The following is a 21,303-nucleotide window of genomic DNA, read 5'->3' on the forward strand; positions in this document are numbered from 1 at the left end:
CACTGATGTACACACATGCATACAACACACACACTGACGCACACACATACACACACAGATACCCATACAGTGACACACACACACTGACATACACACTGATATACACACACTGACACACGTGCACACACTGACACACACTGATGCACACACACTGACACACACACTGATGCACACAAACATGCACACTGACATACATGCACACACACTGACACACACTGACACACATCGACCCATACACTGATGTACACACACACACACACATGCACACACTGATACACACATGACACACTGACACACACTGGTGCACACACACACTGACACACACACACGCACGCACACACACCCTGCTCCCTGAGCCTGCGTCAAGCTCTCAGGCCGAGGTCTCCAGGGAAGACAGGCGCAGGCGGGGGGCCTGAGGCTGAGGGGAGATGCTGGGAGGATTGGGTTGCCTAGCAACCGCCCAGGGAGGGCGGAGTCGGAGGGGGTCTGCGGTGGCCGCCTGGAATGAGCAAGCAGCCCCCTTTCTCCGGGCCCCAGGCGTGCGGACCTGGAGACCCGGGCATTGTGTGGCTGGAACCCGCTCTCCAGGGGCAGGGCCTCCGCCTCCTGGTCAGCGCCGCTGAGCCCGCGGGGCTCTGGAGCGGCTGTGCAGGCTCAGTGTGCGCTGGGACTGCGGCTGTCCTGGGGCTCTGGGTTCTCTTCCTTCCTCCTGCGACAGCAGGGGCTTCTTTGGCGCTCTCCTCTGACATCCTTCCCTACCTAACTCGAGGAGGGTCTCCGCTGGTGGGGGGGGGCAGGTTTTACAGACCCCCTGTGGCTGGACATTCAGGTCGTCCTGGAGAGTGACTCTCATCAGCGGTGGCAAGAACCTCGGCACCCAGATATCTTCGTTTCTCATCACTAGAAAACAAAACCTAGGAGCGAAGTCATGAAGTCCCAGTATGCACGCGGCATAGTCTCTGATATAAACACTGCCAAATTTCCCTCCAAAAAACAGCAACAGCAAGCATTCAGCATGTTTCTACTGCATGCCAGGCACTGGGGGTTTAAAAGCCAGAAAGCTCAGAGATAGTCCCCAACTTCAGAGCATCACCAGCCTCATGGGGGAGACACAGGTTAATTAAACAAACAAACAAACACACGAGTAGAGATTATGCCATAGTTTGTGTATAAAAGCAGGAGGAAACTGGTAATTGTCCAAATGGGGGTGGTGGCAGTGGAGGAAGACTTCCTTGAGGAGGTGACTGGGTTAGTCAGTTTTCTGTTACTGTAGCAAAATACCTGAGCCAACGGACTTAAAAAAAAAGAAAAGGTTTATTTGGCTTACAGTTCTGCAGGCTTCAGATCCATGATCCATGGGTCTCACTGCTTTTGGGCCTCTGGTGAGGCAACACGTCCACTAACCTGTAATCTCAGCAACTTGGGAGGCTGAGACAGAAGGATCACAAATTGGAGGCCAATCTGGGCAACTTAGTGAGGCCCTGCCTCAAGATAAAAAATGAACAGGACTGGCAGTCCTCAGTGGTAGAGCGCCCCAAGTGCTACAGTAAACAAACGAGAAAACAGAATAAAATAAAATAAAAATGAAACCCCAAGGGCGTGCCTGGGTGACCTCTAACCTCCCACTTGGCCCCGCCTCTTAAAGGCTCCACCTCCTCCCACTGGCACCGTGGCTGGGGCGGGGCCTGGACCTCGTGGACCTGGGGGATATTCCAGGTCCAACCTCCAGCAGTGGGGGCTGCCAGGAGAGCAGCGTGGGGAGCCACCGGCCAGGTCACGTCAGACCCTGGGGTCCTAGTGACTCATGTGACCGCCTCCAGGAGCGTGGCGCTATCTCAGCAGCGGGGTTGTGGCTGGTTGAGTGACCCCGCTGTCCTGTGGTGAGGTCCTTGGCCCTGCAAGGTGGTGACGCCGGCCCGCCGCCCTGTGCTTTCTGACTCCAGGGCTCAAGATGACGGGCGTGTCGTGTGTGGAGGGCATGGCCAGTGGCCTGTACCAGGAGCTCTTCGCGGCCGTCGTCTCGCTCATCAACAGGTACTGTGGCCTCTGCTGGGGCAGGAGGGGAGTGCTGCAGGGGGCAGGTCACAGAGGGGCATTTCTGAGCTGGCCTGAGGGTTTCTAGGGTCAGCAGTGCTGGGTTTGAATTCCACTGAGACTGCCCCCTGGCTGTGTGACTTCAGCCAGTCCACGTACCTCTCTGATCTCCCTTTCCACATCTGTAAAGTAGGTCTGTTCCCAGGGGCCTGGAGACGATTAAAGGAAACCAACAATGGGTTTAAATAACTAATACTGGCTGTAAAATATGCGGTGGACGGTGCTCCGGGCCTGTCCCGGGAACCCCCGGGGGCTGTTACAGCAGGGCTGATGGAGAACAGGCGAGCCTCTCCCCACTGCACGAGGGCAGGAAGCCCAAGGAACCTCTGGAATCCTGTCACAGGGACACGGCTGTGCGTGGCCGCAGAGCCACGGGGGTCTCTGGCTTGTCACAGCCACGGAATCAACTCCCCCGTGGCTGCTGGAGTAATTGCCATTTGAGACCGCAGACTCGTCGTCTAGGAGCCAAGGAGATCGCGTGGGCTTAGCGGAGGGAGGACCGATGGGGAGGGGAAATGAACCACAGGCAGAGGCGCGGCTTCCTGCCCCAGGTTTTGGAGCTCAGGGCTGCAAAATGGGTCTGTGGATGCTGACCACGCCCACTGCCTGGTGGGACCTCCCCTTTCTCATCTCGCTGTCCTGCTCACGGTGATAATAGCAAATAGTCCCTGCTGAGCATCGGCCCCTGGCAAAGTCAGACTCTCAGCAGCCCTCCTCGTCATTAGCCCTGTCACAGAGGAGGTGGCGGAGGCTCAGAGAGGTTAGGCAAGTGTCCGGAGACACACAGCCCATCCTTGCAGAGTGAGGTTGAAGCCTGCGTGTCACGCGCTCTGAAGTCTCTCTCTCTCTTTTTAGACACTAGAGATAGATCTCAGGGGAGCTTGAACCCTGAGCCACGTCCCCAGCCCTTTTTAATGTTTTATTTAGAGACAGGGTCTCGAGTTGCTTGGGGCCTCACTGAGTTGGTGAGGCGGGAGTCGCTGAGTTGTTGTGACACGGGAGGTGCTGTCTGCATTCTTAACTCCCTTCATCCTTACTGCAGCCCTTGTGACCAGCCTGCCTGCTCCCACCACTCTTTAAAAAAGTTGGAGAAACCCATGCTCAGAGAGGTTAAGTAACTCGCCTAAGCTCACACAGCGCACGAGCGGTGAGCTTGGTTTTGAAACCAGATCTGCTGGCTCTCCAAGCCCACCCAGCCTGCTGCCTCATCTCTCCGCCTCTGCTAAGCGGGGAGCAGGAGGCTTGGACCCGCAGAGTCCATGGGGTCTCAGGGCCTTCCTCTCTTCTCTCTCTAGATCCTTCTCCTCCCGCCACTTCTCCATGGCTTCCATCATGGTGGTGGACTCGCCAGGCTTTCAGAACCCCCGGCACCAGGGCAAGGACCGGGCGGCCACCTTTGAGGAACTGTGTCATAATTACGCCCAGGAGCGCCTGCAGCTGCTCTTCTACCAGCGGACCTTCGTCTCCACGCTGGAGCGGCACCGAGAGGTGGGCCTCGGCGGGGGAGGGGCGAGAGGGGGTGGGGGAGGGCGCAGGGTGGGGGCGTCAGCGCCACCCTGCGGCGCCTTCAGCGTGTCTGCGGGGCTGGCCAGGGGCACGTCCTTCCTCCAGGTCTGGCTTCTGCGGCCTCCACTGCTCCCTGTCCTCCACAGCCTGGTCTCCACCCAGAGCCTCCCACACCCTCCTGCACAGAAACACCAGGAACGTGGGCTTTCCCCTGGCTCTCCCTTCTGGGGGACACCCGCTGCTCCCCCACTTCACCAAGGCTGCCTCACTTCCCCACTGGCTCACACCTCCACGTGCCCCAGGCCCTCTTTGGGCCACGTGGTGACGATTTCCAGCCAAGTAGACAGTGCACTTGCCTATGGGCCGGCCATTCCCCTCCTCAGGGGCACTTGGCCCAGCGGCATGGGGAACACTCAGGTCACAAGGGGCACGGGTGATTGACAGGTCCCGGCAAGTCCTTCCACCATTCAGAAGAAGAAGTTGGAAGATTGACATGTTGGTCCTATCGTGTTGCTTTCGCCAAATGCCCGAGACTGGCCCCCGAGTAAGGGGCACCCGTTCACCTCCTTGCCTTCCCGGAGGCTGGACGTCCAGGATGAGGGCTGGAGGTTTGGTTCTCTGGCGAGGGCTGCCCTCAGCGTCTCGTCACTGTGGAGTCTGAAGGAGGGACCCTGTCCTCATAGGCGGGAGAGCCGGCAGCGCGGGGACCCTCTTTTATAAGGGCCCTAGGAAGGAATGGCCACTTCTTCCTTCTTAGAAGGTGACCGGTTTGCCTGCTCACTGCTGAGTGTTAGAAATGCCCGTCCCCTTCATTTGCGGGGTGATGACCATCGACAGGATGGTCCTTTCTTTGCTTGGAGCCATGTGACAATGGACAGGAAAGCCTGAGTCTGGCTGAATCTCAGTAAAGAATATTAATGGGTCTGGTGGTAATTCTGGCACTTACTGGCTGTGTGGCCTTAGGAAAGTTGCTCACCATTTCTGACTTTTAAGTCCTTCACTTGGAAAATAGAAAGGATAATACTCCTGTTCCCGTGCCCATTTGTCACAGTAAGACTGCGTCATTACCCTTGATCTCAGCGACCTTTCGAGACCCTGTTGACATTACATACGGGTCTCTGAGTAGCTTGGGCAGCTCTTCTGGTCTTGGCTGGGTTAGGTTTTTTTTTTGGTACCGGGGATTGAGCCCAGGGCTGCTTTACCACTGAGCCACCTCCCCAGCCCTCTTTTATATTGTTTGTTTAAAGACAGGGTCTGGATGAGTTGCTCAGGATCTTGCTAAGTGCGGAGGCTGACTCTAAACTTGGGATCCTCCTGCCTCAGCCTCTGAAGCTGCTGGGATCACAGGGGGCACCACCGTGCCTGGCACCTGGAGGTGTGATTGGGTGCAGGTGGGGCGGGTGCCCGGCTGGCCTTCAGTGGGCTCTCTTGTTTGCCTGGACAATGGCTGGCTGTGAACTGAGACCTGTCCCTGCTCCCTGAACACCTCCCCTCCAGCCGGCCAGGCCAGGCGAGCGTCACGGGGTTGGAGAGGGTTCCGAGCTGTGATGCAGATGCACCCGGAGGCCTTGCGCGAGCTGACGCAGGTCACTTCTGCTCTGCTGCACTGGTCAGAGGAAGTCTAAGGTGGAGCCCTGATTTCAGGAGCGGGGACAGCAACTCCTCTTCTTCAGGAAAAAGCTGCCGTCAGTCTGCAGAGAGCTTGAATGCAGGCAGGGGCACAGAAATTGCTTCTCCTTAAGAAGAAGTCGTTGTTGCCACACGCCTTCAAGTGACTGTTTTGAGCATCTATTGAAGCAGGATAGAAAGTGCCTCGTCTGCATTAGACTTCGAATGTAGGGTGACAATAATGTGTTTTCCCACATTTCACTCCCTTCTTATCATCAAAATCATGTCGGTTCTTTATTTTAAAGAACCCTAGACAAGGTGTTGACCTATAAAGAAACAAAAACGCAGTTTCCCTTCGCCCCTCCTCCCAAGGTCACTCATTCCTGCTCGCTGGGATGTAGACTCATCGTTTTTTATACAATTTTCTCTTCAAATTTCTCATCCTTCCGTGTGTACAATTCATCTGTCCTCTGTCTTTCTCTCAACGTTACTTGACATTTCCTCACTCCATTTACAGATTTTGGTAAATATGCATCTCAGTGGCCACATCTAATTCTTTATTTTTTTATTTTTATTTTTATTTTTTTGGGGTGCTGGGGATCGAACCCAGGGCCTTGTGCTTGCGAAGTGAGCACTCTACCAACTGAGCTATCTCCCCAGACCCCTAATTGTTTATTAACTCTCCTTTTGACGCCTGGGTGACCTTGAGGTGTAGGATGTGAACAACGCTGTGTTGCTCTTGAGCACAGCATCGTCTGCATGTTCCTGGTGAATTTTTTTTTGGTGCCAGGGGTTGAACTCAGGGGCACTTGACCACCAAGTCACCTCCCCAGCCCTATTTTGTATATATTTTGAGATAGAGTCTCTCTGAGTTGCTTAGCACCTCGCTGTGGCTGAGGCTGGCCTTGAACTCGCGATCCTCCTGCCTCAGCCTCCCGAGCTGCTGGGATGACAGGTGTGGCCACCGAGCCAGCAATACAAGTTTAAAAAGGACTTTTTAAACATAAAAGTTGAAGGCGACGTCCTCCCTTCCTTTTGTCCTCCGGAAGTGTCCCGCCCCACCTGGCTCTCCCTCAGAACTGACTTTGGCTCCCTGTGATTTTAGGAGGGTGTTCCCCTGCCGTTTGACCTCCCGGAGTCCTCCCCGGCGACCACGGTGGCCGTTGTGGATCAGAAACCCTCCCAGGTAACCAGGGACCCAGCCCCCAAGGTGCTGAGTGGTGACCGTTTCAGTGAAATGCCAGCAGGTTGGAGTCCCCAGGTGCCCGCCCTCCACGCTGCCTGGGGTGGGAGGAGTCGCTGAGGCCTGGACTCCGCCCCCAGATTCTATGCTGATGGGCGTGGTCCAGGCCACGGGAGGTGGGAACGTCCTGGGGTGAGGACCCCTGCTCAGCTGTCCTGCAGCGAGTCCCATGGAGGAAGCTCAGAATCCTCAGCCACTCTTCAGACAAAGGTGCTGGCCCAGCAGAGGCTGGCCCTGGGGACACAGAGCAGGGCGAACCCCTGGGGTCACTGTTTGGGGGATGCCTGTCCTCACCGGCCTCCTCTCACCCTGGACCCCGCTGTGCTCACCACGCCTGACTGTGGCCCCTGGGAGTGACGTTTCCCCTTTACGTCCGGATGTGACCCCACTTGGGCACAGGGACCTGCCTGGCTGGGGTCTGAGCTTGGTGACCTTGGGCATGTCCTGCACCTCTTCGGGCCTCAGTTTTCTCTCTCCAGAGCAGGAACGATTCCCTCCCCGGGTGGTTTTGCATCACTGAGATACGCCACAGGAAGCCCCCCTTCAGGGATGCGTTGGAGGCGACCTTCCCGTGGCCCCTTTCCTGCCAGGGACATGGCAGGCTGCCCTTCTCCCCTTTCCTGTGCCCTGTGGTCCACAGTGGGCTGAGCCTCCTATTCCCAGGCCCCTCCCTGGTGCGTCCTGGCCGCTGACACCGTGTTTGCTCCTCGTTGGTGGCTCTCTGGCTCCATGCCCCTGCCCGGCAGCTTCCTGACCTCTGACCTCTCCCTCTCCTAGGAGGGGACAGTCCCTGGGAGTCAACTCAGCAGTAAGGGCAGCGTACTGGGCTGGGATTTAGAGCAGCTGCTTTCTGGGGTGGGCCTGCTGTCCATTTCAACCCCAAAGAAGGTGGCCAAGGCTAGCACGCCTGTCATCCCAGTGGCTCAGGAGGCTGAGGCAGGAGGATCATGAGTTCAAAGCCAGCCTCGGTAACTTAGCGAGGCCCTGAGCAACTCGGTGAGACCCTGTCTCTAAATCAAAAATAAAAAGGGCTGGGGTGTGGCTCAGGGGTTAAGCACCCTGGGTTCAATCCCCAGTATCCCCCAAAAGAAGACAAAGGTGACCAAGGCGAAGGCCCAGGATCCCTGGGGCCCAGCTGCAGCTCAGTCCCTGTGACTCCCTCTGTGGGCTCTGAGGGGTGTAGACCAATGGTTCCCGGCCAGGCGACTGCTGCCCTGGTTTCCTGTGCACACTGTACTCTCTAGCTTTAGCACTGAGGGCTTTGCATCCTGGAAGCCCCTGGGCTGTGGGGCCTTGGGGATGGCTGGCCACTGTGCACACCTCATTTGCTGCACAATTGCTCAGCACCATGTTCGGCCGTGGCCTCTCCCGTGGGCCTCAGAGAAGCTCCTGGAACTCCCCCAACCTCTGGGTCCCCTCAGCAAAATGGCAGGGTGGCCAATTGCCCGAGCTAGGGGCTACGTTTAAAATCCTGTATCTGTGCTGTTGAATCAAGTTCAATTTCTCCTCTAAAATGTTCTTGGAGTGTTTGTGTTTTTGGAAATTGATTCCCCAAGACTTTAGTTTGGAAAAATACAAAGACTTCTAGGAGGAAATAGTAGGTGTGTGGAACCCATCCTTTCCTCTTTGGCAGTGTACAAATAGATCAGCTACCTACGTTTACCTAGAAAGAGAGGATTTACAGAAAACTTACCTTGTTAACACCTCACTACGGCTCTCTGAGGAAGGTATTTCTGGTCTCCATTTTTCATGGGAGGAAATGAGGCCCAGAGAGGTCCAGAAAGTTGCCCAAGGGTGCACAGGAGGTAAAGCCAGATCAGACCCCTTTGAAATGGGGAGGTTGTCACCCCCATTCTGTGGCTTCATTCTGTGGCTTCAACACTGAAAGTCTGGGGGTATGTGGGAGCACAGGACAAAGCAGACAGTCCCTTCAGTGTCTCCTGGGTCTCCCGCCAGGTCCACTTACCAGCTGGAGGAGGTACTGAGGATGCCAGGGGCCTTCTCTGGGTCTTGGATGAGGAGGTCCGAGTAGAGGGCTCCAGTGACAGCGTGGTGCTTGACCGTCTGCGTGCAGCCTTTGAGAAGGGAGCTGGAGCCGAAGGTAAAGGAGCCAGGGTGTGGGGGGTGCTGAGTCCAGCCCGGGTGTTGGGCTCTGTCTGCATCAGCCAGGAAAAGCCCTGACAAGGCCCGCAGAGGTGGCGAGTTCAGAAACGTCAACACGCATGCCCAAGGCACTTCCTTCCCTCGGGTGCCGACAGGCGCGTGAGCAGCTGCCTGTGCCGGGTACCGCAGCACATGGCGGTGAGCCAGCCTGACCTGGCCCACGCCTCCGGGGGAGAGATGGTGGACAGGCTTCGGGAAAGGACGTGCGGGTGCAGCGAGCTACACTGCCACCTGCTGGGTGCACCGAGCGGGTCGGGGTTTTCAGGCAGCAGAGGGCAAATGCAGGCCGACGCCGCTAATAGAAAGCAGGACGGCTGGGCCGGAGGCGCACCCTGTCACCCCAGCAGCACGGAGGCTGAGGCAGGAGGATCGCAGTTTCAAGGCCAGCCTCACCAACTTAGCGAGGCCCTCCCTGAGCAACTCAGTGAGATTCTGTCTCTAAAAAATATAAAAAAGGGCTGGGGGCGTGGCTCAGTGGTGAAGCACCCCTGAGTTCAATCTTCAGTACCAAAAATAAATAAATAAATAAATGCAGGCATCCAGGGCAGGGAGGAATGAAGCTGTCACCTGGGTCCCCTGCACTCGGGCTGCAGAGGCTTCTGTGGACCACCACAAACTTTGGTTTTAACCCTAGAGAATGAGAAGTCGCCAAGGCTCTGCGTAGGGGGAGGTAGGGTCGTATTCTGGAAGGTTCATCAGGCTGCCAGGGAGGTGGGTGGATTGGTGGGAAGCCAGAGGGCAATGGAGACATGAGGCTGGGTCGGAGGCTGGGATAGGACAGCTGTCCATCCCAAGTTCAAGTTCAGCGCTCGCTGCTTCCTGCATGTGACACTGAGCAAAGCTCAGACGTGCTTGCAAGAGTGACGGGGCGCCCCCAGCCCCCTCCCCAGCCTCCCAGGAGGGGCGGCCATCGGGAGCCAGGCTTGTCGGGTGGAAAGCTCTCGGGATCCCGCAGCTCGGGGGTGTCGGGAGGCAGTCGCCTGAGGCTTTCCCGGCCCAGGACGTGGCTCGTTCAGCTCCTTCAGCAAATGTTCATGGAGTACCCACTGCGGAAGCCCCTTCCTGGCCCCGGAGCTGCACCCGTGACCTGAACGGTCTCCCCTCAACGCGGCTGGGGCCGTGGCGGGGCAGGGGTGGTGGGGCGGGAGACGGAGGACCCCAGTCCTGGCCGAGAGGGTCAGCGGAGAAGACGCCAAGGACTCCGCCTGGGGACATCCCAGGGTCAAGGGGTCTAGGCCGGCAACCAGCCCAGGGACCAGTGGCACCCAGGGAGACAGGGGAGGAGCCAGGAGATCATGGCAGCCGATGTCACAGAAGGGAGGTCACCTCAGGCGTAGACTGAGGAGGGAATGGCCAACAGGAGGGGTTATGAGGGCAAGCCCTGCTCCCCCGACCTTGAGTCAGGACAAGCCGCCATCCCGTGGTGACCCACCTATGGTGACCGCCCTTTGGTGACTGACTTGCGATGACCAGCTTAGGACCAACTATGCTGACCATCCTCTGGTGACCGCCTGGCTGACCGACCTGTCAGGGCCTCTGTCTGGGGCAATCCTGGCAGAGTCCTGTGCTCCTTGGAGGAGGACAAGCTTTTGGAGGCAGCCTCCTCCAAGCACATGCAGGGGCTGACCCCAACCTCGCAGGGGGCTCGGCCTGCTACTGACCCAGGGCGGACGCTCTGCCACGCAGGGAGGCCCAGTCCCCGCTCCACGGTGGGTTTGGGTTGGGGCGTAAACATGCGTTCACTTCTGTTAAAGGCAGAAGGGAAAACTTCAGGTCAAATGCACACACACACACACACACACACACACACACACACACATACACTCACACACACACACACATACACATACATTCATACACACCCTCACACACACACTCACCCTCACACACACATACACTCTCACACACATACACACACTCACACATACACACACTCACACATACACACACTCACACACATACACTCACACTCGCACACACTCGCACACATACACTCACACTTGCACACACTTGCACGCACACACACAGAGACGCACACACTTGCATACATACACTCACACACACATATACACACTCATACCCTCACACAACACTCACACACATTCTCACACACATACTCACACATACACACACCCTCACACACACATACACTCTCACACATACACACACTCACACATACACACACTCACACACACTCTCACACACATGCACACACTCACACATACACACACTCACACATACACACACATACACTCACACATATACACTCACACTCGCACACACTTGCACACATACACTCACACTTGCACACACACTTGCACACATACACACAGAGATGCACACACTTGCACACATACACTCACACACACATATACACACTCATACCCTCACACAACACTCACACACATTCTCACACACATACTCACACATACACACACCCTCACACACATGCACTCGCACACTCACACACACACTCACACACACAGTCACACACTCACATTCACACACTCACACAGTCACATATTCTCACACACACACATTCACACTCTCACATACACACACAGTCACACACTCACACACACTCACACAGAGTTCCGTCCTGGAATGTCCTCCCCCTGCAGCGGTCCTGCCCTTGGTGGTGGCTGGCAGCGACTGACAGCCGAGAAGCCAGCTGCTGCAGGGGGTAAGGGTGGAGCCCTCCTCCGTGGGCCGAGGTCAGGGCCTTGCTGCGCCTCACCGTGTCCTCGCCAGCAGGGTGGCTTCCCCGTGCCCCACAGGCAGCTCGACCCAGGGCCAGGCAGACGGCCCCTCCGCAGGCTGTGGAGTGGCCCCGACTTGCCGGGAAGTGCCTGGGGACACGGTTTGGGGAACCAGAGGAGCAGCCTCATTCAGAGCCGGGGGAGGAGCGGTGATCAGCACGGGCTTGGCCACCAGAGACCTGGCCGGGCCCGCTACAGCTGGGGGCACCAGGCGTGACTTCTGGGGAGCCCGTTTCCGAGAAGCTGCAGGCATGGGCGAAACCCGCCTCCAGGGCTGGCGTGAGGAGCGGGGAGCTGCCGTGGGCCAGGCGGCATCTGGGCGCCCTCCTCCGATCCCACTCAGAGGTCCTGTCCCGGAGCCTCCCTCCTGTCTGGAGCAGAACCCGGCAGCCTCTGCCCTCGCGCCTCTGTCCACTCCCTTCAGGGCCCTTTCCAGACTCGGTCGCATTGTGGTGATTTCTTTGCTGTGCTTCCCGGTCATTTCCCGCCGAGCCCCCTAAGGGTGGGCCACTCAGTCTTGCTCCTGTCTGTGTCCCCAGGGGCCAAAGCTCAAAGCCCCCTGGGGATGGCCACGCCCTCCTTCCCTCTCCTCACTTGCTCCCTTCCCGTCTGCTGTGGTTTGAGTGCAGATGGTCTCTTTCCCGCATACGCCGCCGTTTAATCCCCAAGTCTTATGTTTGTGGCATGCAAAGTGGGACATGGGATCTGTGCAGGGTATTTGGAGGTGGCGCCTTTGGAGAGTGAGTAGATTAGAGTAGGGCATTGGGGTAGAGACCCAAGGTGGAATCCTGGTGGCTTTCTGAGGACGGGAAGAGACCGGAGGACACACATGTACATGCCCATCTGCCATGGCGTGATGTAGCCAAGGGGGCCCTCATCAGAGCCTGCACCAGCCTGTTGGATTCCTAGCCATGAGCTATAAACCTCTTGTCTTTATAAAGGAGGCTGCCTCAGGTATTTTGTTATAGTAGTGAAAAATGAACTCAAGTGCCCTTACTTCCCTGCTGGTCCTCCCCCATGCCAAGCCTAGACCCACCTTGGTGCCCAGGCACTGGCATCTCCTTCCACCTGGAATGGTCTTCTGCCCGCCACTGCTACCATCACGGGCCTTCTTGCCTCCTCTGGGTCTTGGGGACTCACTGACCACCTGGCGTGAAATCATAACTCCAATCTGCGCTCTTTTCTCCCCCCTCCCCCTCCCGCTTTGCTTTTCTCCATTGTGATGGACACCAGGGGACACCACGTATGTGCTCATCAGCCACCTCCCCTTAGGGGAATGCCAGCTCCACAGACAGGGCTGGGCGGGTCACCTGGGCAGAGGCAGCACCTCCAACAGCCCTAATATGGTGACATCCACAAAGAAGGATTGTCTCAGAATAGACGACACGTAGAAATCCAGAGGTCCGGCCCTAGATTCAGACGGCGTTCTCCAGGGGACCAGTCTCTGGATTCTGACTTTAAAGGAAAGAGACGGGAAGCAGGGTTGGAAGCAGAAGGCCTCTCCTGGGGCAGGCTGGGGCAGAAAGGGACACAGCTCCATTGGGGGACCTCTCTCCTTCTGCCATGAGGCTGCCGGGCCAGTCCCAGCCCCCCGAGCAGGATGCGTAAATCCTCCGTTCCCATCCTTTGTCTGGAACCAACTAAGACAAACACATTAACTCAGATAATTTTTGTTAAATAAACAACAGATCTTCGCCCCCGGGGCTCTCTGATTAGCTCTGAGTTAGAACACTGAATCCCCCAGAGCACTCGGGGCGTCAGGGTAACCAGGGCTGGCTGCTTGTGACCTCTCATTCCTACTAAGGTGCATTTGCTGTGTGTCCCCCACATGGGTCAGGGGGCTGAGATGGCCTGGTCTGGGGATTCAGCTGCTCCTGCAGGAGATAGTGAACACTTAAGCCATGTTCTGGAAGTTTCCATGAGTTTCCCCCAAATATTCGGCTTTCCTGAAAATGCCTTGGCAAACAAAATTGTGGTGTGAAAACCAACTCCAGGAGAAAGACACGAAGGCAGGGACTGAGCAGGCCTGGCCCTGGGGCCTGTGTCCAGGAGAGTTCCTGGGACGTGTGGCGTCTCCGTATGCTGGGCCACCACCCTGGAGAGAGGCAGGTTTGAGGCCAGCAGATGCGAGTTTTCCTTCTGGCTCTGCTTTGACCTGCGATCGGACCTTAGCCAAGGTGCCTCGTCTTTCTGAACGTCAGTGCCATCTTCTACAGACCAGCCGGCGATGCCCCATCCGCAGCTAGCGAGGGCCGAGTGACATCGACTGAGCATGTTGGGCAGATTGTCAGGAGCCTGGCTGGGGCCTAGCCAATGTCATTGTTCTCCGCTCCTCCCTCCTGCCAAACTCTGTGGGGTCCTCCTTCAGGGCCCAGCCTGAGGGACCACATCCCCTTCCCTCCAGTTAGTTCCAGCCCAGGGGAGAGAGGATAGCCCGGCAAACAAGGATCAGTGGCCATATGCAGGAGCCTGGCCGTGCCGCTGGTTTTCTGTTTCCTGTAGGGTACTTTTCTCTTCCATGGGCAGGTGGCTCCCAGGAGGGCAGAACAGCCCTATAGGGCATGGGACACTCCCTGTAGCCAGTGGGACTTCATTTAACTGGAAGCGTTCCTTGCTGGCAACTTCAGTTATCCAGAACACAGAGGGGCTCCAGGAAGTGGGCGCAGAAGACCTCCAAACAGCCACACAGGCGGCAGAACTCATGGCCCTACCTCGTTGGAAGTCTGTTTTTTTTCTTCCCCCAGGGTTTCCAAGAAATGCAGGTCCCTGTAATGCCATTTATGTATTTATTTATTTGGGGGGTACCAGGCATTTGTACTCAGGGGCACTTGACCACTGAGCCACCTCTCCAGCCCTATTTTGTTTTTTATTTAGAGACAGGGTCTCCCTGAATTGCTTAGGGCCTCCCTTTGCAGAGGCTGACTTTGAACTTGCGATCCTCCTGCCTCAGCCTCCCAAGCTGCTGGGATGACAGGCGTGTGCCTCTGTCCCTGGCTATACATTATCTTCTTTAAGCCTTGTTCCACTCTAGGAGGTTTGCTTTGTTGTGAACTCTCTTACGGAGGAAGAAATAGGTTCAGAAACATCAGTGACTTGTCCCTTTGCATACAGTAATAATTGGTAGAGGCCTCAGATTTTCTCAGAGGCCAGACCCATTGGTGCCTCTGTCTTTTGCAACCAGGTGCCCGTGTTTCCCAGGAGGATGCTGTGCATTTATTCAGTTGATGACATTCAAGGCAATTTTAGGTGGTGCACAAATAAATATTTTAAAAATCCATAACAACTCTTTATTTCCAGGGCTATTAGAAAATCAGCCTAACCTGAACCTCAAACCTGGCGTAGAATGTATCTTTATAAAATATAGGTACTTGTAAAATGGGTGTCAATGTAAAGAAAACAGTCAGTCCATCACAGCCTAGGTGACAGGGATACAGGGGCAAAACTTCTGAAGGTGGTGTGTGCTCACGGCGTCCGGGTGTGCGTAGGATCCTGGGTTTGAGAAAGCGGAGGGGGAAAATCTGCATTGGAGAGAGGGTGTGTGAGTTCCCGGTGCAGAGGAAACGAGGTGCCTCAGCCCCCTGGGAGCCTGCTACCGTGGAAACAGGTGTTCCTGGGGACACTGGCTGATTTCAGGGTCCCCGACCAGGCCCCAACATTCATGCTGCCATGTCTCTCTGCAGGGACGTCCGCCCTGCGGACCTGTGAGCAGCCCCTTCAGTGCGAGATTGCCCACCAGCTGGGACACGACCCCGTGCGCTATGACCTCACGGGCTGGCTCCACAAAGCCAAGCCCAACCTCTCGGCCCTGGACGCCCCCCAGGTCCTTCAGCACTCGAAAAGGTGAGCCGCCGGGGCTGGGGACGGGCAGGGGCGTTGAGGGTGCCGAGGATTCTGGGACTTCAAAGCCACAGCAGCCCAGCGAGGGAGGGCTGGTCTGGGATCCCCCTTTCTCCCACCGTGGAGCCAAAAACTGGAGCGGCGAGATGTGTCCCCAGGGCCTGAGCGAATCCGCAGAGGAGGACAGCAGCTTCCGAGGGAGGTCCTGCAGGAGCTGAAAAGCAGCAACTTCTCTTGGCTCTTTGCCTTCCATTAAGTATCTGAGAGATGATATGACTGCAACAACTTTTATGGACAGTCTAGAACTTGGGGGTCGTAAAACCAAAATGATATGTTTCGCAGCATTAGAAAGAAAAAAAAAAAAAAATCTGTGTTCCCTGGCTGCTCGTATCAGACACCAGACGTGCTGGCACAGCGCTGGAGAGATCCTGCTTCTGCTCCGGAGTTAACTGAAAATTCTTGGTGCTGCGTGTGTGTGTGCTGATCGTCTCCCAAGTTCAATGTTGCACTCCTGTAGGGGCTGAGCCGTCCACAAGGAAGGCGGTGCTGGTGCCTTGGGTGGGCGGAGCAGTGAGGAGGGAACAAGTACTGACCGCCCTCTGGGTACCAGGCCTCAGCTCCGTACCTCGTTCACGCTTACTGAAGACACCGCGTCCTTAGCCCCATTTCACAGATGAACTAACTGAGCCTCACATGGTGAGGTGGATCACATCTGATCATGCCACCAGAAAAAGTGGCAAAACTAAGTTTCAGGGATCCTTAGAGGAGTCCTCAGGGTATTATGGTCAGAGGAAATTGGAAATTCACATATGGGACGTGAGGACAGGGGATGAGACCATAGGGAGGCCAGCAGGCCCACCCAGGACTGAGGGAGAGCCAGGGGCCTGCTCAAGCCCCAGCCCCTCCCCTGGTCACCTGAGTGACCACAGGCAGTCTCTTTCTCTCCTCTGGGTTGGTTTGGCTTCCTCCACCATAAAACAGAAATCTGGTTAGAAATCTGGCAGCCCTAACAGCTTTTGAGGCAGGTGGACATTCGCATGGCGCTTCTGTCTTCCAAGCTGCATGGCAGGGATGACTTCGTCGGCTGGGAGATGGGAGCAATGGTAGCAAGCTTGCTGCTGGAGGTCAGGCTTCGGCTGAGCAGGTGGCTCACAGAGAAGCCGGTCCGGTACCTTCTCAGCACATCTCGGGGCCTTGCGTTTCCTTCCTGCTCTAAAATTTGGTGGCTGCAGCTGAGTGAGGGGCATTGAGTTAGGGAAGGGTGAGGCAGAACTTGATTGACAGATGACCTTCAGTGCATTGCCAGGGGCATTCTGGGAAGGAGGAAGAGCCTGGGTGTAGACCCAGCCCTCACAGAGGGTGAGAGAACAGGCACATGGAGAGTGACTCCTCTTAGAGTGGCTTCTACACTCTCTGGTGACCCGTCTGTCAGCTCAATCATTGGTGGGGTGGAGAGCAGAGGGGGCTTTGTGGTCTCGAGTTTGACTCGGCAGCCAGGTGCCCCCAGGCAGATTCCCGGGCCCACCTGCGGTCTCCAGGGAGGTCCAGGGAGGTCCCCCGCCACTGTGTTGCTGGGGAACTTTCTAGAAGGGCCTTATATACTCTCAAGTTTCAGAACCACTGGTCTGATAGAAGTCTCTAGTTGGGGAGCCCAGGTCCCCTGGAGAGACCAGGTGATGCAGCCGGGGTCACGTGATCCACGCCCAGAGGTCTCACTTGGGTCCTGCAGACAGAGGAACCCACGGGCGGAGGTCAGGGCTCCTCGGCCCCGGCCCGCCTCCTCCACCGCAGGGTGCTGCCCTGGTCCTCTCTCAACGTCCCCTTCAGACGCTCATAAAGCGAGAGTGTGGGCACCTTTGTGCGTTTGCCGCACGTTTGGCCTGCTGCCATCGCCTTGGGGCAACACGCGTGTCCGAAGCAGTTTGGACAGCCATATTGGACAGTGTGTCCTCAGGGCTGAGAGCGGGACCTGGACTTTCGGGGCGCTCTGGATGCTTGCATCGGGGGGGGGGGGGACTCCAGGCCTTCCCTGGCTCCCAGTCCCCTCCTGAGGGACAGCAGGGTCTGTCTTGCTTTGTTTGTCCTTTGATGCCCAAACCAGAGGGCAGGTCAGCTCAGGATCATCAGAGTGGACACTTGAAGGCAGCTGCCATGGTCCTCAGGAGGGGTCCATTGTGAGGGAAGGTCCTCGCTGCCTCGTGGGCGTGAGGCTGGGCACGCCGCTGACTTATCTTGCAGCTTCAGAAACTGCCCGCTGAGCCAGGGCCTCCCTCATTCATGCGGGAAACATGTAGTAGGCACCTGCTGTATGCTAGGCTTGTTCTGGGGGTGATGGAGATGGCATGCCCTCTATGACAGTGGTGGCCTGGGGGCTAGCTGAGGGGTACAGGTGGGAGGGGTTCCTGCAGGAGGACTGCCCACAGTGAGGCAGGACAGCACGCTTGCTGGTGGCAGAGAGGCACTGAGGAAGGGCCAGCTGCGTCAGGAAGCCACCGCTCCCTGGCAGAAGGGGCTGTGCAGGAAGCGAGGCGGGCTCATTCCTTTTGTCCCCCCCCCCCCCAAGAGCCCCCTGAAGCCCCGCTCTCTCGTCCTTCCGCCCTCCAGGGAGGAGCTGCAGAGCCTGTTCCAGGCCCGGGCCAAGCTGCCCCCGGTGTGCCGGGCAGTGGCGGGCCTGGAGGGCAGCTCGGAGCGGGCGTTGCTGCGGAGCCGCGTGGTGAGGAGGACGTTCGCCAGCAGCCTGGGCGCAGTGAGGAGGAGAGCCCCGTGCTCCCAGGTCAAGCTGCAGATGGTGAGCGGCCCGGCCCCCGGAACCCAGGGCCCCGTCCTGTGGGGTGCAGCGTCTGCCTGCGCATCTCCCACCTCCCCATCAAGGCCGGAGGGCGGCCAGGAGGAAGGGGAGGCTGTGAGCGCGGGGAGGTCAGCCAAGGTCCCAGGCTTGGGAGGGGCCAGATCGGAGGCCTCGCCACTGGGTCTTGAGGGAGGGCCTTGGGAGAGTCCCCGAGCGCCCCCAGGGAGGGGACCCCTCAAGCCAGCTCCACCTGTCCCTCCCGCCAGGCGGCTCTTTAAGGGGGCGGCAGCGGGAGCCAGCTCTGAATGTCCGCATTTACCGAGGCTGGAGATGTCGATCCATGAAGGAACCAGAGGACTTGGCTGGGCCACAGCACAGGCTGCCCCAGACTCCAGCCTCACTCTCTGCTGCTGTTCTCTGATCCCGGGGCCACCTGCTCTTCCTCTCTGCCTCAGTTTCCCCGCTGATCTCAGCAGTGGCTGCGAGAAAGTCCTCATATCTCCCCTAAGTGCAAATCGGGATCGTGGTTTTAGGATACAGGGCCCCCAAAATGCCCAGACTGCTGAATGTATGCTGGGGGCCTGTGGGAACCTCCTGTCCACCCCTCTCCAAGACCAAGTGGCCCTGACCTCCCCTCTCTGCTTGGTCCTAGGATGCTCTGGTCAACCTGGTGAAACAGTCTCAGCTACACTTTATCCACTGCCTTACGCCGACGGTGGAGAACAGGGGTGGCCAGGGCTCTCCCACACCGCCCGGCCCTGATGGGGACCAACCCGAGGCAGACACGCCCCTGCCCCTGGACATCCCAGGCCTCAGGGTGCAGCTGGCAGGATCCCACATCCTGGAGGCGCTGCGTCTGCACAGGACAGGTGAGAGAGGAGTGGGAGCAGAGTACCTTGTCTCTGGTCCCTGGACCCACCCGCCTGCCAGGGGCAGCAAAGGGACGAGACCTACTGTGTGCCAGGAGATTTGCACACAGCATGCTGTTTGTACGAAGCCCCGAGAGGGACAGACTCTGTTCAGCCCCATTTTACAGATGAAGTTCCGAGAGGCCAAAGGACTAGCTCCAGGTCCCCCAGCGGGGCCGGGGCAGAGCCTGGGTTTGGACCAGGTCTCCTCGAATCCAAAGCCTCTGTGCTTTGTGGAATTGTCGGCATGCTCCTAAAGGGCTCCATCAGACAGGGTGCTACTTCCTGTCTTGGGCTAGAGAGCGGACCTTCCAAGCAGAGCAGTAATTCGGTGTCCAGGGTGCTCGGTTTGGCTGGAGAGGTCAGCACGCTCACAGAGGACCATCCGGGAGGGACAAAGGCCTCGGTGTCCCAGGGATGCCTGGAGGACAGAGCTCTGCATTCCCACTCGGGAGACTGGGAGCCTCCTAGAGGAAGCAGGATCCTAATCGGGACTTGAACATGGGAGGCTCTGGGCTCAGGGGTGGGGGAGGGGCGCATCAGGCAGGAATATCAGCAAGTCCGCAGGTGGAGGGGGAGGAGCTTGTGTTTCAGGGGTGGGTTCAAAAGAAATGGGGCGCTGCGGGACGAGGCCGGCTCTGGCTCCAGCGGGAAGGCCGCGATGCCTGGCAGACATCGTCTTTCCCAGGCCCGCTGGGGAGGGGAGGGGGCGCTGGGGAGGTGTCAATCACAGGCAGCCCTCAGGGTGGCCGTCAGTCAGCCAGCCAGCGCCCTGGCGTCCTCCCTGATCTCAGGAGTCCAGTCTGACCTTGAACCTGCATTCTCCTGGGCCTCCCCAGGATTCCTCCCCTTGACGGTTAGAGATGGGCTGGGCGAGGCTGTTTTCCCTGCAGAGGATGGGGTGCCTGGGCTGGCGTGGGGTCTCAGGTGAGCACCCGTTTGTGTCATGTGGCGGTGGCTGTGATCGGCCCAGCCCGGGGTCCCTGCACCATCTCCCCACCCCCGCAGTCATAGTAGAAGCCTGGGGACGGGGACTTGAGGAGAGGCTGGGAACAGCTGGAAGCAAAGCGGAGACTCCCCCTCCCCTGAGCTCTCACGATTTTCCCTTCTCGCGCAGCTGGGGGCGGAGGGAGGCAGATAATGTCACAGGGAAGACCAGACGGTCACAGCCGGCAGCTAATTGATTTCTGCCTGGCTGGCAGGCAGGAAGCACAGGGCCTTTGCAGGTGCCCTAGGTGGTCTAGGGCCATTAGGCTGTGCCTGCCTGGGTCAGGGCGTCCCTTCCCTGGCTCATGCTGTCACAGTGGGGTCTGCCCCTGTCAGCACAGCCCAGCTCAGACGGGTGGCTTCCCGCTGAGCAAAGGGTGGGGCCTCAAGCCAGAACTTCCCGATTCCTGCTTCTCAGACCTGGTTTGCCTGCCTGACTTCCCTCCTCCCTCCTCCCTCCCTCCCTCCTCCCTCCTTCCTTCTTCCTTCCTTCCCTCCCTCTCTCACTCCTTCCTTTCTTTCTTCCTTCCTTCCTTCCAGAACTTTCCAATTTTCACTTCTCAGACCTGGTCTCTCTCCTCCCTCCCTCCCTCCCTCCCTCCCTCCGCCCTCCCTCCCTCCTTCCTCCCTCCCTCCCTCCCTCCCTCCTTTCTCCCTTCCTTCCCTCTCTCTCTCTCTCTAGGTCCCTTCTATCTCTTTCAAACCCACATAAGTTACATTTGCACGCCTACATAGATGCATGCATTACATACAGTTGGGGGAAGGAAAAATAACAGAATGAGACAAACAGCATTACCCTATATACATGGTGTGACTCTACTTCATGTAGAACCACAGAAACAAGTTGTACCTCATTTGTGTACAGTGAATCAAAACAAATAAATACATTCAAAAAAGTGAACCCCCCCAAAATAAATTCTATAATTAAATAAAAAGAGGCTTTTACATAATTACATTTTAATAATCAAATTTAATTTCAGTAAAAAGATACAGTTGTGACTGCATGCCCGTGTTACATGTCATGGCTGCCTGCACACGTAATACAAGCACAGATATGCTATTTACTGAGCACCTGATATGTGTTGGGGACACTCCTGAGATGGACTGGTTCCCACAAGGCCCTTGGCACGGTGCCTGGAGTGGGGTTGGCCCTTCGTTTCTGTGGGTTCCCCATCTGTAGGGATTCAGCTAGCCTCGGATTGAAAATATCTAGGAAAAGATCGCACCTGTACCGAACGTGCAGATTTCTTTTTTTCTTGAGATGATTCCCTAAACAGTAGAGTCTAACAATTATTTTACAGCAGCCACATTGTGTTGGGGATTGTAAGTCATCCAGAGATGATTTTGAACAGCTGGGAGAAGGGGCGTAGCTTCTATGCAAATCCCGTAGCGTTTTACAGCAGGGGCTTG

General features: G+C 57.2%; 1 protein-coding gene across 3 annotated transcripts in view; it reads left to right on the plus strand.

Annotated features, from left to right (window-relative positions):
• MYO18B (myosin XVIIIB) overlaps positions 1-21,303 on the plus strand; it is a 223,701-nt gene that overhangs the window by 58,087 nt on the left and 144,311 nt on the right. For all 3 annotated transcript variants that reach the window (XM_079151214.1, XM_079151216.1, XM_079151215.1), the window contains exons 14-20: positions 1,944-2,034; positions 3,390-3,582; positions 6,314-6,394; positions 8,408-8,552; positions 15,054-15,213; positions 17,815-17,998; positions 18,651-18,867. In XM_079151214.1, the coding sequence (XP_079007340.1) occupies positions 1,944-2,034; positions 3,390-3,582; positions 6,314-6,394; positions 8,408-8,552; positions 15,054-15,213; positions 17,815-17,998; positions 18,651-18,867 (1,071 nt within the window). The remainder of the gene's footprint in view (positions 1-1,943; positions 2,035-3,389; positions 3,583-6,313; positions 6,395-8,407; positions 8,553-15,053; positions 15,214-17,814; positions 17,999-18,650; positions 18,868-21,303) is intronic.

This window comes from Sciurus vulgaris (assembly GCF_902686455.1).
Source record: "Sciurus vulgaris genome assembly, chromosome: 8".
Lineage (NCBI taxonomy): Eukaryota > Metazoa > Chordata > Mammalia > Rodentia > Sciuridae > Sciurus > Sciurus vulgaris.